This window comes from Mesoplodon densirostris, chromosome 17, assembly GCF_025265405.1.
Source record: "Mesoplodon densirostris isolate mMesDen1 chromosome 17, mMesDen1 primary haplotype, whole genome shotgun sequence".
NCBI classification, from domain to species: Eukaryota; Metazoa; Chordata; class Mammalia; order Artiodactyla; family Ziphiidae; genus Mesoplodon; species Mesoplodon densirostris.
The window spans coordinates 50,323,585-50,337,702 of record NC_082677.1 but is presented as its reverse complement, the minus strand read 5'-3'; the positions used below and the strand labels follow the sequence as shown (position 1 = coordinate 50,337,702).

At 33.8% G+C, this 14,118-nt stretch overlaps 1 protein-coding gene across 6 annotated transcripts in view; it reads left to right on the top strand.

Moving 5' to 3' along the window:
* Nucleotides 1-14,118, top strand: part of MYCBP2 (MYC binding protein 2) — a 269,886-nt gene that overhangs the window by 52,219 nt on the left and 203,549 nt on the right. For 5 of the 6 annotated variants that reach the window (XM_060080242.1, XM_060080241.1, XM_060080240.1 and 2 more), the window contains exons 6-14: nt 218-460; nt 693-764; nt 2,178-2,274; nt 6,248-6,321; nt 6,461-6,599; nt 7,871-7,947; nt 8,817-9,021; nt 10,524-10,688; nt 13,003-13,161. In XM_060080242.1, the coding sequence (XP_059936225.1) occupies nt 218-460; nt 693-764; nt 2,178-2,274; nt 6,248-6,321; nt 6,461-6,599; nt 7,871-7,947; nt 8,817-9,021; nt 10,524-10,688; nt 13,003-13,161 (1,231 nt within the window). The remainder of the gene's footprint in view (nt 1-217; nt 461-692; nt 765-2,177; nt 2,275-6,247; nt 6,322-6,460; nt 6,600-7,870; nt 7,948-8,816; nt 9,022-10,523; nt 10,689-13,002; nt 13,162-14,118) is intronic. The other variant, XM_060080239.1, reaches the window with a different exon arrangement.

Sequence of the window (14,118 nt, the reverse complement as noted above, 5' to 3'; positions counted from 1 at the left end):
TTAATATTCTTTGGATTTACATTTTTATTTTGTCTTGCTTGAGAATTGTTTCTTATAGATTTTCTAGTTGGTACTTTTTGCTGACAAGCTAAACATGATCATTCTGAATAATTTTTTTCTTATAAATGATGATATATTAACAAAGTATCTTTATCTTGTCTGTTTTGTGTTTGAGACATTTAAAAATGTCTTTCTGTGTTTTTCTTCTCTTGACTAGGTGCCAATGATACTAAATTCACTACAGAGAAGTGTACAGGCAGTGTTGGTGGGAAAAATTCAAATTCAGGACTGGTTTAGCAATGGCATTAAGAAAGCAGCTTTAATGCACAAGTGGCCATTAAAAGAAATATCTGTTGATGAAGATGATCAATGTCTACTTCAGAATGATGGATTTTTTCTTTATCTGTTATGCAAAGACGGATTATACAAAATAGGCTCTGGATACAGTGGAACAGTTAGGGTAGGTGATTCCTTACAGCTCTTAATCATAGTGGAAGTTATGTCTAATACTGAATTGTGTTCAATTTGCTTCTTGCTTTATTTTTAGAGTACCATCTAATTTTGATGTAATCTTATTTCTTTGAAAATCAAAATGGAACATACATATTAAATGTCATTCATCCATTTATGTTATTTTTCACTGATTATTAATTATGAAATTGTTGATAGAACTAACTTTTGTTGTTTCACAGGGCCATATATATAATTCTACATCTCGCATCAGAAACAGAAAAGAAAAAAAGTCTTGGTTAGGGTATGCTCAGGTAGGAGAATATCCACAATAAACCAAACTTTTCTTTCTTATCTTTTAAAATATGTGGTCCATATTTGTTTAATCAATAAATAATATCACTTCTATTGAAACAGATAGAGCATATTTTTTAATAACATGACTGTAACAATGGTATGATGTAGTATAAAGAACACCGGCTTAGAATTCATGAGAGATTTACTTTTAGGTCTGGCCCTGCTTCTTACTAGCTGTGTGTCTGTGGACAACTCAGCTAATTTATTTGATCCTGTGTGATTTAGCTGTAAAATAGGAATAAGTATGTCTTCTGTTGGAGTTCTTGTTTAAGAGAGCCTCTAGCTAAGAATCAAAAACCACCTTTATCATTTGCAAATCTGAATTAGGAATGTAACTGTGACCCAAAGCCAAATTAGAGCTTTTTACCACAAATCCTTTCATTCTAAGTCTAGATCAGTATTCTCCGGGGAACAGTGTGTGGCCTGCCCAGTAGATAGCTGCCTGCATGGAGGATCATGCAGAGTAACACCAGTGAGAGAAAAGAGCTAGGCCCATATTGCTCTCTTAATGCTGTGATCTCATCACCTGACTGACTTGGCCAAATGGGTGTCAGCAGTTGGATGCATGAAGCAAACGCATGATGAAGCAACTGAATGATGGTCAGAGGGCCAGCAGTGTTTACTTCTATACTATCTTTCCTGAGAAGTGAAGCCCAAGTTTCCTTGTGGAGGAATATAGAATAAAAATGTCCCTGCACTCCTGTCTTGCCTAGCTCAAAGTTTGTTGTCAGCATCAGATGAAAAAAGATATTTGAAAGCATTCTGAAAATTAAAAAAATTATTGTTGCATGAAAAGTAATCTTACTCAACTTTCGGGGAGATTTTGAAATTAAATTTTAAATATCAAATTAATTACTCAGGAATTGTCTGTTAAAACATAACCTGGTTTAAAATATCAAATTTTTATTTGCCACTGCTGTATTTTATCTAACAAATAATAACATGAGAAATACATTTACAGAAATACGTTCAATGACATATCATTCTATCTAAAACCACTACTGATTTTTAAATATTAACCTAAATATTTGTGAAGGAAACAGCAGTCATTTCTATTATTTACTTGGCAAGTGATGTGATAATTTTGACCAAAATATTTTTACTGTGTTGTGTGGTGTATCTAATATGTGTATCTGAGAATTAATAGGTTAAATTGATACTCAGTGGTGTATAATACCTCCTCTTATTAAAGTATCAATATACTCAGGTTCTTCTGTTTTAAATCTTTAGTGTATTTTAGACATCAATATTGATGTATTATTGTACCTCAAAAAACTGTAATACAGACCTCTATGGCTACTTTTTCTACTAACTGGTTAATGAAAAAATATTTTAACATATAACATAGCAAAATTTTTTGTTGTTATCAGGGTTATTTATTGTATAGAGATATGAATAACCACAGCATGACAGCCATAAGAATAAGCCCTGAAACACTGGAACAGGATGGTACTGTAATGTTACCAGGTATGTTACTCAACTAGCCATCTGTTTTCTTCACAGGTGATTTTAAGAGATGTGCATGTTAGGCCACTGAGACATATAAAGAATGGTTAGCAAGGAATAGTGCTTGCTTACAAATGGGTTAAAGAAATCTTGACAGGCAAAGCATTTTATAGTCTATATAAAATTAATGCATCTGAGAAAAACATACCATAAATATAGTATGAAGTGTTTTTTGTTTTCAAATTCTTGCCCAAATTCTGTAGCCTGACCTGCCCACCCTTACCCCACCATGACTGCTTCAACTCCTCAATTAGTGGGGAGATGTTGCTTTGTTGCTCTTAATAAATCCACGACTCTGGCTCTCAAATAACCTTGATGTAAAGAACCTTCTGTTTATTTTGACTTTACCAACAGTGTACTTTGGGTTTTCCTCTTTATACTTTTTAATAATACTCTGGTAAGCCACTTTGGACAGAATTCATTTTGCTTTAATTTTGAGGTTATACGTATGTATTTATCCTTCAGATCACTGTGCTGTCTAAGTTCTTAGGCAGTGAATCTTAAATTTTATGGAACACCGGGCAAATGCATAGTATATTCTCCATTGTAAGGTATTTGAATTTGCTTATATCTTCAATACATTCTAAAGGAGCTTGTTTATACTAAAATCTTGAATGTTTAATGTGTCTACCAACAATTTCATGGTAAGCATCAATATTGCTTCAAGGCACGTTGCCATCTGAAAATGACTGAGAACTTCTGAAGAACACATTGAAAAGGATAATTGCTTCCTGGCTGCTTGTTAATTTTTAAGATATTTTTATAACTTCATCAAACATTTATTTGAATATTACTATGTCTACATATATCCAAATTAGTGTACCTGACGCCATGTTAAGGTAAATGTCACATTTCATGTGTGTTTCATAAATAAAGCTACTTTGGAAAACAGATAACTTATTAAAGCCATTTTGTAAATAACCATTTTCAGCTATGTCTACAGGGTTTTATTTGTTTGTTTATTTGTTTGTTTTTTAATCGTCACAAGTCCAGGCCATGTCTCTGGTCCTAATGATGATGCTGATGATTATGATAATAACAATAATAATAATAAAAATATTTTGAAATAATAACATGTACCCCATATATATACATATATTAAAAGTAATCATATTTATTGTACAACTATTGTATAAGCAAAACAAAATAAAAATTAATTGTAACCCCACTTGCCATCTATAAACACTACCAACATATCAGTGAATATCCTTCCTGTCTTTTTCCTGTGTATATTATGTACATACTTGTACAAAAGTGATTGTATGCTACATATTGCTTTTTTTTTTTTTTTTTTTTTTTTTTTTTTTTTTTTGCGGTATGCGGGCCTCTCACTGTTGTGGCCTCCCCCGTCGCGGAGCACAGGCTCCGGACGCGCAGGCTCCGGACGCGCAGGCTCAGCGGCCATGGCTCACGGGCCCAGCCGCTCCGCGGCACATGGGATCCTCCCAGACCGGGGCACGAACCCGTATCCCCTGCATCGGCAGGCGGACTCTCAACCACTTGCGCCACCAGGGAGGCCCTACATATTGCTTTTTTAAGCTACCCCTTTCACTTAATATTCTGAATATATTTCCAGGCCATTAACTAGTCTTCTGTAACATCATTTTAATGTTATAAAATATATTCCATTGATTAATATTTGAAATGGAGGTCCCATCTAATTTTTTGCAATGTATAATAAATTTTACTGCAATGAGCATCCCTATCGCTCTGTCTTTGTGCGAGTCATTTTAGGATGTCTTGGAAGAAGAAATTGTTAATCCCCCCGTGACCCCCTGCCCAACAGATGAATACTAATATAAAGGGTTTACTTCTGAAAAACCCTGATCATTCAACAGAGATTGTGACTGAGAAAGACCATTTGAAAATGGTCTGCTTACAGCCCTTTTATTTTTTCCATCATGGTAAAAAATGACTTGTTAATGTTTCAGTTTAAATCCCTCTACTTTAACATATGAAATGCACCTTTTTAACAATACAAATGTGGCTTTCTGTGTTTCACAAATATGTACCATATTCATGGTGAAGAAGGAACCAAACTGGGGGAGATAGTCCCATGTTGTGTATCTTGATATTTTCCCGAAGATGCTGTCTTATAACGTCACATGAAGGATACAGAAAGGATGAAGAGAAAAATCTTTTTGAAGTCATGCAGCAGGAAGACTTGCCTTCAAGCCTGAAGAAGCCTGTTGTCATTTTTCCCTTTCTTTGACCTGGGAGGCAGTTTCTTTAATAGTCCTTTTTTCCCTAGCTAGGGGCAACTCTGCTCTGTAGCTTTCCCATCAAGAAGGAGCAGAAGTGAACTGTCAGGTTTATAGATGGTAATGAATACCACGTTTACAATCGACAGAAATCTGGTAATTCCTTGAGCTTCATGTTCCAACTTGTCTTATAGACTAGTTTATAAATAAGTTATTTTCAACCCAGCACTGATGAGCTGAAAACATACTTTTTTTCCCCCTGTTGTCATTTAGACTCGATATGTTGGCATACCTTTTATATTGTATCCCTGTGTCATTTACTCTTCGTGTCTGGTGACAGGTTGCCTCAGATCATGAGGGTTTTTGCCACTCCTCTTGCGCCGCTTCACTCCTCACCCCTGCATTTATCTGAAATTATAATGAGTTTTTCTTCTTTGCTTTTTAGTTTAAAATCTTACAGCTTAGAGCTTGAGAAGCATCTTTCTTGCGCCTCTTTGTATTCTGTACAGTGGACTAGGAACTCTTTCTTTCGATTTCTCCTCTCTTTGATTACCAAGTCTCTTGGGCTACCAGTGGGCCTTGTCTCCCAGTTTCTATTTCCAGTTTGTGATCACTGAATTCTCTATTTGGTAAGGGTCTGCCTGTGTTTTGCATATTTATAATAAGGAAGTATGCTAGTATGAAGCTCCTGGGCAAAGATATAGAGTAATTCAGCTTATTTGGGTGGGCTCCATTCCTGCATTCCAAAACCAGAATTTTATATTTTGCTGATTCAGGTGCAAATAGAAATGAAATATTATTTTTTGGTATTGTAATTAATGGAGAGATTCATCCTAGTTCTCTGCAGTTATTTTGGGAAATGTGTGTGCTTTTAGACTTGCTTGCTAGACATTTGTTTTTCCAAAAGGATACAGTTTATACTTAGATATTGAGATGCTTGTAGTTTCATGTTATTTAGTAGCAATCACTAACACACGTCCCACTGGTCCTTCTGTAATACTGGTATCCCTTGTTGCAGTTGCCCTTGTGCATTATTTTGATCAAAGTATATAGTGCACTGTTCCACAGAGATATATACAGTATTGATGAAATATGGCATTTCAGCCAAAATATATGAAAACTTTCAGACAAAAAGAAACACATAACCATAGATTTGTTCTATGAAGGGTGGACATTTAAAAAGTGTATAGCATGCTAAATGCTAAAAATACTGGGAATAAGCGTTAAACCTAAGTGGAAACTGTACAGCCAGTTCTATATTATAAAGCAAGGGATATCTGTAGTTGGACACCATAGACCTCAAATGCAGAAGCTTTAGGTCTATCTGTATTTTTCTGTGACACTAATGACTGTGATGTATGTCTGAAGGTAGAGTGTTGCCTACCTCGCATGTGATTGTATTGAATTGATTATAACCACATTATAGTTTGCTCATTGTGGTGCATGTTTATTATCAGACTATATCTAATGCTAGTTCATTTTGAAATGAGGTGGGCTCTCAGGTCCTTGATTATGGAAGATTTATAAATGTAAGCACAAAATGTAATGCATATTATTAGTTGAATTGTTTAGTTTCTGCTAATTTGTAACTCTTTATTAAAAAGCACAGTCTCCCTTTAAATTACCTTTATTGTGTGGAGAACTCTCATTCTGACTTCAACAGAGGAGTAAAGTCATTTTGTGAGGTGTTTATTTATATTGTAATGTAATTGCTGTTTCTTCCTCTTGCACAGATTGCCACACTGAAGGTCAAAATATTTTATTCACTGATGGAGAATATATTAATCAGATAGCTGCTTCCAGAGATGTAAGTATTCTGAGTCATGAGAAGCTGATATAAATGGAATCTTTTTCTTGTAAATTATTTGATTTTTATTAGATGGAAAGTAGAGCCTTAGAAGATTAATTCATGTAACAAAATACTGTGGATGTTTTATTTCTCTTAGGATGGCTTTGTTGTCAGAATATTTGCCACAAGCACTGAGCCTGTGCTACAACAAGAATTACAACTTAAGCTGGCCAGAAAATGCTTGCATGCCTGTGGTATCTCACTATTTGATCTGGAAAAGGACTTGCATATTATAAGTAAGATGGTCAAAAAAACCTTTCTCCCACATTTTAATTTTCAGAGTCTTTATTCTTTAGAAAACTAACATTGTGTTTTCAACATTGTAGCTTATATTAGGTAGCTATTTTGCTGTCTGTTACTATGAAGCACACTTAATGAATTAATATGTACAAATAACTAGGAGTAACTTGAAGCCTTTGATTTTTATTTGAACAGGCTTTCAGGATAGTCATAGAATGGTCCCGTGGATTGTGAAAATGGTAATTGGCCTAACGTTTGATTTAAGAATCTTTCATTTGGATACAGAAATGCAGACGTCCACAGAATATTTCTTGGACTTAGTATACTTACTCTTGCGGTGTCATAGTAGTAGTTAGGATTACTAGTTTCCATGAGGGTCTCAATTTTGGTTTGCCATACTGTTCCTGGTTTAATAATTCCATTTATTAACTTGTGGGATGCCTTGCAAGACCTAACTTTTTTGACTGTTATCTTATTAAATTTATTAAACTTCATTAGTGATTTACTGTGCATTTGTGTAGTATTTTTGTTTTTCCATAGAAAAATATTGTATTGAACTCATAGTTTTTAGATTTCAAAATCCCATAAACTCATTAGTAGTTTGTATAATTGGACAAACTCATAAAATGTGCCATATATGATTATTTACTTATAGTTTCACAATTTGAAAATGTGCATAAGGGTTTTGTGTGTATGTGCACACATATGTATTCAAATTCATGGAGTAGCTACATGAAATGTTCTTCTGTAGGAAAAAGCTTGGGACAGGGAATCTGAAATACCTTAATTCAAATATCTGAATGGCATTGTTCAAGCCCAGACACTTCATGTCAGGACTTACTTCACCATGCTTTATATATTTGCTCATCTGTAAGCCAAGCAGTATAGTTGTGAGGATCAAATAGGAAAAGGCTCATGCATTCTATAATGCCTGATAGCTAATCGATGCCCAATAAAAATTAGTTCATTCATTAATTCAAGAAATACGGCTGACATTGATTTAAACAATTTTTTTAACATTAAAAAAATAATTTGGCACTAATTTGAAACAAATTAAGAAGCTTATGGTAACTTTATCTTTCCTTGGAGTAGTGTGGCTACTGTTAATATTTTTTTAAATTGAGGCATATGACATACCCTGTCATCCTTGTTTTTGAGTGATATTAATTGAATTGACTTTTTCGTCACTCAAACTAACACAAGTTGTGATAGAAATTATTCATATTAAAAATGTAACGGTATTTATTAAGTCTTGTTGTATTATCAGGTACTGGATTTGATGAGGAGTCAGCAATTCTTGGTGCAGGACGAGAGTTTGCACTAATGAAAACAGCAAATGGAAAGGTAAATTATTCCTTTAGGATTAAAAATTACATTATCTGCTTTAAGAGATAGTTGGTATAATCGGTTGATTAGCTTACATAGTTCACTTGTTTAAACATAATCATATTTTAAAGTTTGATTAAAATTTTTTATATAGTAAAATTTTATTCATGTTGAAATAATATGAAAGAAAATTGTGACATTTGGGTATAAAACTTCATAAGCTTTATAAAATTTAACCTTTTAACAGATATTTACTTTAATTATGGAGCTCTTTGTGTAATTGTTTGAGCTGGGGTGAATTCACATTTGGGTTTATTTTGAATAGGTTATCCCTTGCCAACTTTTGTAAATGTGCAGACACATATAGACTACAAGCTGGGGAAAGTAGGAGCATGTACAATTAAGTTATAGATTGTAGAGATCTATTTATAGAGATGGAAGATTTTTTTCTTATCTGGTGGGTGCGAGGATAAAGTAAGGTAATTAAAAGAATGCTGAAAATTAAAGTTATGAGGCATATACAGTATATTTGTATGTAAGCCTTTTTTCACTGGGAAAAATGAATTGACAGTTTTATGAATTTCCTTCTGTTGTATGTTTGGAGTATATTTATGGCATATATTTATTCATACCTATTCAGGATACTTACGAAAGATGATAAGTATCCTGAGTAGATACGAAAAAACTATTGTGAACTGTATATTTTTGTAAAAATATGCCTATTTCTCTCCTGCTCAGCTCTCAGAAGTTGAATAGTAGTAAAGAAAGAGTTTGAGTTCTTGTTATTTTTATTTTCAATAAAGTATGGAGGTTGTTTTCTCTCATGTGAAACCTGGTGCACTACTTCAAAAGGCACTATAATTCCTTTTTTTTTTTAATGTGTTAAGATATATTACACTGGCAAATACCAGAGTCTCGGAATCAAACAAGGGGGTCCTTCAGCAGGAAAATGGGTTGAGCTACCAATTACGAAATCCCCAAAGATTGTGCACTTCTCAGTTGGACATGATGGCTCTCATGCCCTGTTAGTTGCAGAAGATGGAAGCATATTCTTTACAGGATCTGCTAGTAAAGGAGAAGATGGAGAGTCAAGTGAGTTGACTATTCAGTAAAAATACTGTGGAATTTACTAACATAAGATATATCAATTTCAGCAGCACTAACCTTCCCAAGTTAATAGAAGATTTTATATTGAGGAATATTCAGTTAATGGTTGTGGTGTACTGTTCATTAAAGAACTATGATTGCTGATTTCATACTATAGTTCATATTCATGAATTTTTATATGGCTTATGCATTGCATACATGGCTATTTATCTGTTTTGTCAGTTGGTGTTATTTTAAAAAATTTATTCCAATATATTATTTTAGAAAGAATATTTTGGAAGTAATATATTGGAAATTTTGCAAAGAGTATATATTTCACAATAAGGTAAACCTTATGTAAATTGTATAATGGTGTCAGTTATGAAATACTGTTCTTGGTGTTATTTCATTGTGATAAGATTCCTAAGCAATGAAAAATTAAATGATTTTTATCATTTATCTCTTAGCTTTCCTATGCTTCTGTTCAGTTTTCCTCAAAGGGTCATTTTTCTGTTTTTGTAACTTCTCTTGTACATTATACATTGTAGTAGTTGGGGTAGCATCTGATGAGAATTAGGTTTAAAGTCAACATCTAATGTAGAAATCATGTGTAAATAAATGTTATCCTGAAAAAAATCCCTTCAAATAGCCATGAAGTGTATTACCATACCTCAGAAACTTCAGCCCAGCCAGTTTTTCCTTCTAGCGTTTGGAGGACATCATTCTTCCTTTGCTTAAGCACCAGATAACTTAGTTGTTGTATATAAGTATATAGATCATGTTATAAGAAAAGATATAGTGGTATTTTAATCCCAGAATTGTACCCAACACAGCAATATGTTTTTAATCAGAAAGGCATGCAAAAACTGGGATTGAGTAAGGGAGCAAAAGATTGGTATTTCCCATCTTTTGCTCAATTCAGGAATTTAGTTTTTGAGAGCAGAGGCTGCTTAAATCATCTACGTTTAAATTTGTTTGCTCTCCCTCCATATCCTTTCAATCTCTGACTAGGTGTAGCTGCTTAATAAATATGTGTTGAATGAATGAGGAACTGATTTTACTTTCCAGGATCTATTGGAGGAATACATGTGTGATAGAGTTTGAGAGTAAAGGGATTAAAAAAATTATATGTATATTTATTATATATATATATAACTTTATATTATATATAAATATAATATATATATATGATAATGGAATGGTATTGATAATATAAGTGCTAATCTAGAGATTGGGCTCCTCAGAAATTTGGTAGAAAATTGGTGTTTCTCATTGGGAATTTCAGTGTACTACAAAGAAGAGGATCTGATAGCAATAGCCTAATAGACATTTAACGAGATGAGGCTTTCCGATTGACTCATTTAATTGACATGTTGGGAAGCCCAGGCCTTTGTGAAAATAAATAAAGTGTATGATAAATGAAGATGATATGTTTTTCCTTGGGCTTTATATACAAATCATTATTTTTATTTGTACATAGATGCCTTAAATAAATTTTTTTTTTTAAGCTAAGAGCAGACGGCAATCAAAACCTTATAAACCTAAAAAGATAATTAAGATGGAGGGAAAGATTGTGGTGTATACAGCCTGCAATAATGGAAGTAGTTCTGTTATTTCTAAAGATGGAGAGCTATACATGTTTGGAAAAGATGCCATTTACTCTGATAGTTCAAGTAAGTTAACCTTAAACACCGTTTCACTTTTATGCACAGAAAGTCCTATACTAGACTTTATGTATTAAAAAGATATATCTAGAAAATTAACATTTGTAGCATGCTTTCTCTACATTTTTCACATTTCTTTCTAAGTACAGTGTTTTGTTCTTCCTTCCTGCCTTATTGCTGGGAACAGTGTCACTAGTTTCCTGCAGAGCTAATCATGGGGCTTGACTAGTGCAGCTCTACCTTAGCTGTTACTTTCTCTGGAAAACTCTCCCTGGACTCAGTTAGACGCTCATGTGACGTGTTCCTGGTGGTACTCTGGGGACATGATTTTCATAACCTAGCGAATTTATAACTGATGGATTATTTATCTCCTCCTATTGTTAGGTAGTTAGAGAAAGGCTATCTCTCTCTTATTTACTATTATATCCCCAGTGCCCAGCGCAGTGTCTGGTGCATAGTCGGGCCTCAGAAATTACTTGTTAAGAGACTGAGTGACTGATAACTACAAGTAGTGGATATGAGGGATAGAACTAGCCAGATAAAGGTTTTATATTTATAAACTGTAATCTCAAAAACTTGTCATATTTGGTTGTTATATCTTCTTTCTAGCATTTAGAAATGAGTATAATGATTGTGGCAACCCACTTGGAAGGATTTTATATGAAGTAAATATGTAAAGCCTATAAATTTCTCTGTAAAAAGGAAATCAGAATTAACGAAGTTTCTGATTAGAGGCTTAGGTGATTGTCTCATGTGGGGGAAATGACATATATCAAACGTTTATAACTATCCATTATTAATTTGAACTGTGCTCAGGTGACTTATGAGATGGTTTAATGTGGTAATATCTAGAGTCTCAATTGGCCTCAACTGTCAGAGTGAATCAAAATTTGGAGGTGGGCTCATGTATAGTTTAAAAATAATATTCAGTGTAACTATTGCTTGCTAAAATCCTCTTGGCTAAGGCTTATGGAAACTTGTGCATTTATTCAGCATATAGTTATTGAGAACTAATAGTATGTCAGGGATTGGTGGACCCGACAGATATGGTCCCTTTCCCTTTGAGGCTCTGAGAGACAGTTGGACATTACAGAACTTAAATGTTAGACATCTGTGGTCTAATGGTTATGGATATAGACTCAGACCCTGGCATGGCCACTTTTTATTTGGCTAACTAGCTTAAATTACGTAACTCTTCAGAGCTTTTCTTAACTTTTCATTTTTTTTCCACCTGTAAAAGGGAGCTAATGATAATACCTGCTTCCTATGGTTCTTATAAGGTTATAGGAGATAATGCTTATGAAATGCTTAGAACACAGCCTGGCACATGTAAGGGCTCAAGACATGTCAGCTAATACTGTTAATAATAGTAAATACTATTTCTGTATATACATATCTTTTTCAAGTATGCTAAATACTAACAATGGGAGTTTTTGAGGTATGCTTAACCAAAAGACTTAAGTTAGTATAGGGTGAAAGGGAAGGTCACCTTAAGGAAGTGGTGTCTGAACTAATAATATAGAATAGTTTTGCCAAAGTGTGGTATGAGAATTATATTATTTGTGATTTAAATAAAACAAATACTTCAACTTTTTAAAAATGTTTATATTTTAGTGTATGTTATAAATACTCAACAGTCTTTGATTTTTACTGTTATTACTACTGAATAAGGTTAAAATGCTTTAGTCAAATTTAAAATTGACGCAAAAAATGTTAAGATAATATGAGCGGCACTTGGATATGGCAACTCTAATGAGTGCAATATGTGAATAAGTGAAATTTAGGAACTACCTGTACGTTGGATTGTGAAAGAAAGCATTGTAGATTAAAAATGATCGAAAAATACTGCTTTGGAATATCTCGCAGGTTTCTACAGGAACAATGTTATTTCAGAATACTCTGGTGGGTATTTTGCTCTGTTTTGCTGAGACAGGTCAAAGCAAGTAAAGTACATGATTCAAAGGTTCCTTTGTTCTTGGGTCAAGAAAGTTTGAAATCTAGTGACCCTGCTGAGAATGGTTGACAGGTGCTGCCACTTAGAGCAAGCGTTCAGGAGAAGCAGGCTTGAGCTAATGCCAGAGTAAAGATGTGTCCCAAGTCTAGATGATAACATTTTAAGGTTTTGAAGCTTCATTACAAAATTATAAAATTAATTTACTGATACCCTGCCCATCTTTTGGCTACTATTTCCCATTTTGGTGGGTTAGTTTATCCCAGAAATGAAAAGTTCTGCGTTGAAGTGGTCCTTCTACGTTACTGATGATCTACTAGGCCCAGAAAGGCTTTTTTGTTGTTTCTTACCAAGTTTGTATCTTTCCTGTAGGTTTGGTAACAGATTTGAAGGGCCATTTTGTAACTCAGGTAGCTATGGGCAAAGCTCATACTTGTGTTTTAATGAAGAATGGAGAAGTTTGGACATTTGGTGTGAATAATAAAGGACAATGTGGACGAGACACTGGTGCCGTGAACCAAGGTGGGAAAGGTAGGTGTTTAATGTGTGGATATTAAATTTTGTGTTGTTTTCTTCAACAGTTTTTCAGAACACCATGGTGAAGAACCTTACTCTTTAAAAAGCAAGTGGCTTTTTGATTTCATACTTAAAATTATGAAAACTACTAAATTTCTTGTTTATTTGTCAGTCTATCACTCACTGGAATAATCACTATACTTTAGACTTCTAATTTCTGAGCAAATAAGCTTGCTTACTTGTATTTTTTTCTTAATTTTATATGAAATGAAATAGCACTTCTTTGATTTACCATCTTTAGTGGTTGAATTATCCCAGAAAAGTGCATTTTTGAAACTCTTTGTTATTCAGTTCTTTCATACCCCATGTTTTAGTTATAACAATTTTTGGCAGCAGTCTATCTGCAAATATTATCTTCCTGTTTAACAGCATGTACTACCTGTCATTTAGTCAGTTCTTGACAACTAAGAGTGATCTGTAAGAATACTTGACCCTTTATCAAGAGTGAAATTGTAGATGCACCTTATATACTGTATCCTTTGCCCCAACACTCAGGCTGTTGAAGAAGGATGAGAGGGGTTAATCCTTTGCCGTGTTTGTGGTGGGGTTTTTGTTTGTTTGTTTTCTGGTTATAGTTGTGTCTACCTCATGCTTACTCTCAGGTTTTACTTCTAGCTGCTATCAGTGTTGTCCTATACCCTTCACTCCAATTTCAGGTTTTCTCTTTTTAATTTTGTATGGATGGAGAATAGGAAATAGAGACATATTATTAGAATTAAGCACTGAACTGTGTTTAAAGCATGAATGGGTTTGAGGATTAATATTTGTATAAATTAACAAAAACAAGTTTAGTTTTCTGGGGGCCTTCTTGGTGGCAGGCTCATCTGGATATCAGGAGCCCTCTATTTTTTTCTTCACCTTATTTATATTTGTGTATATTTAAAATACTTTAATTTTTAAAAGAGCAAGGCT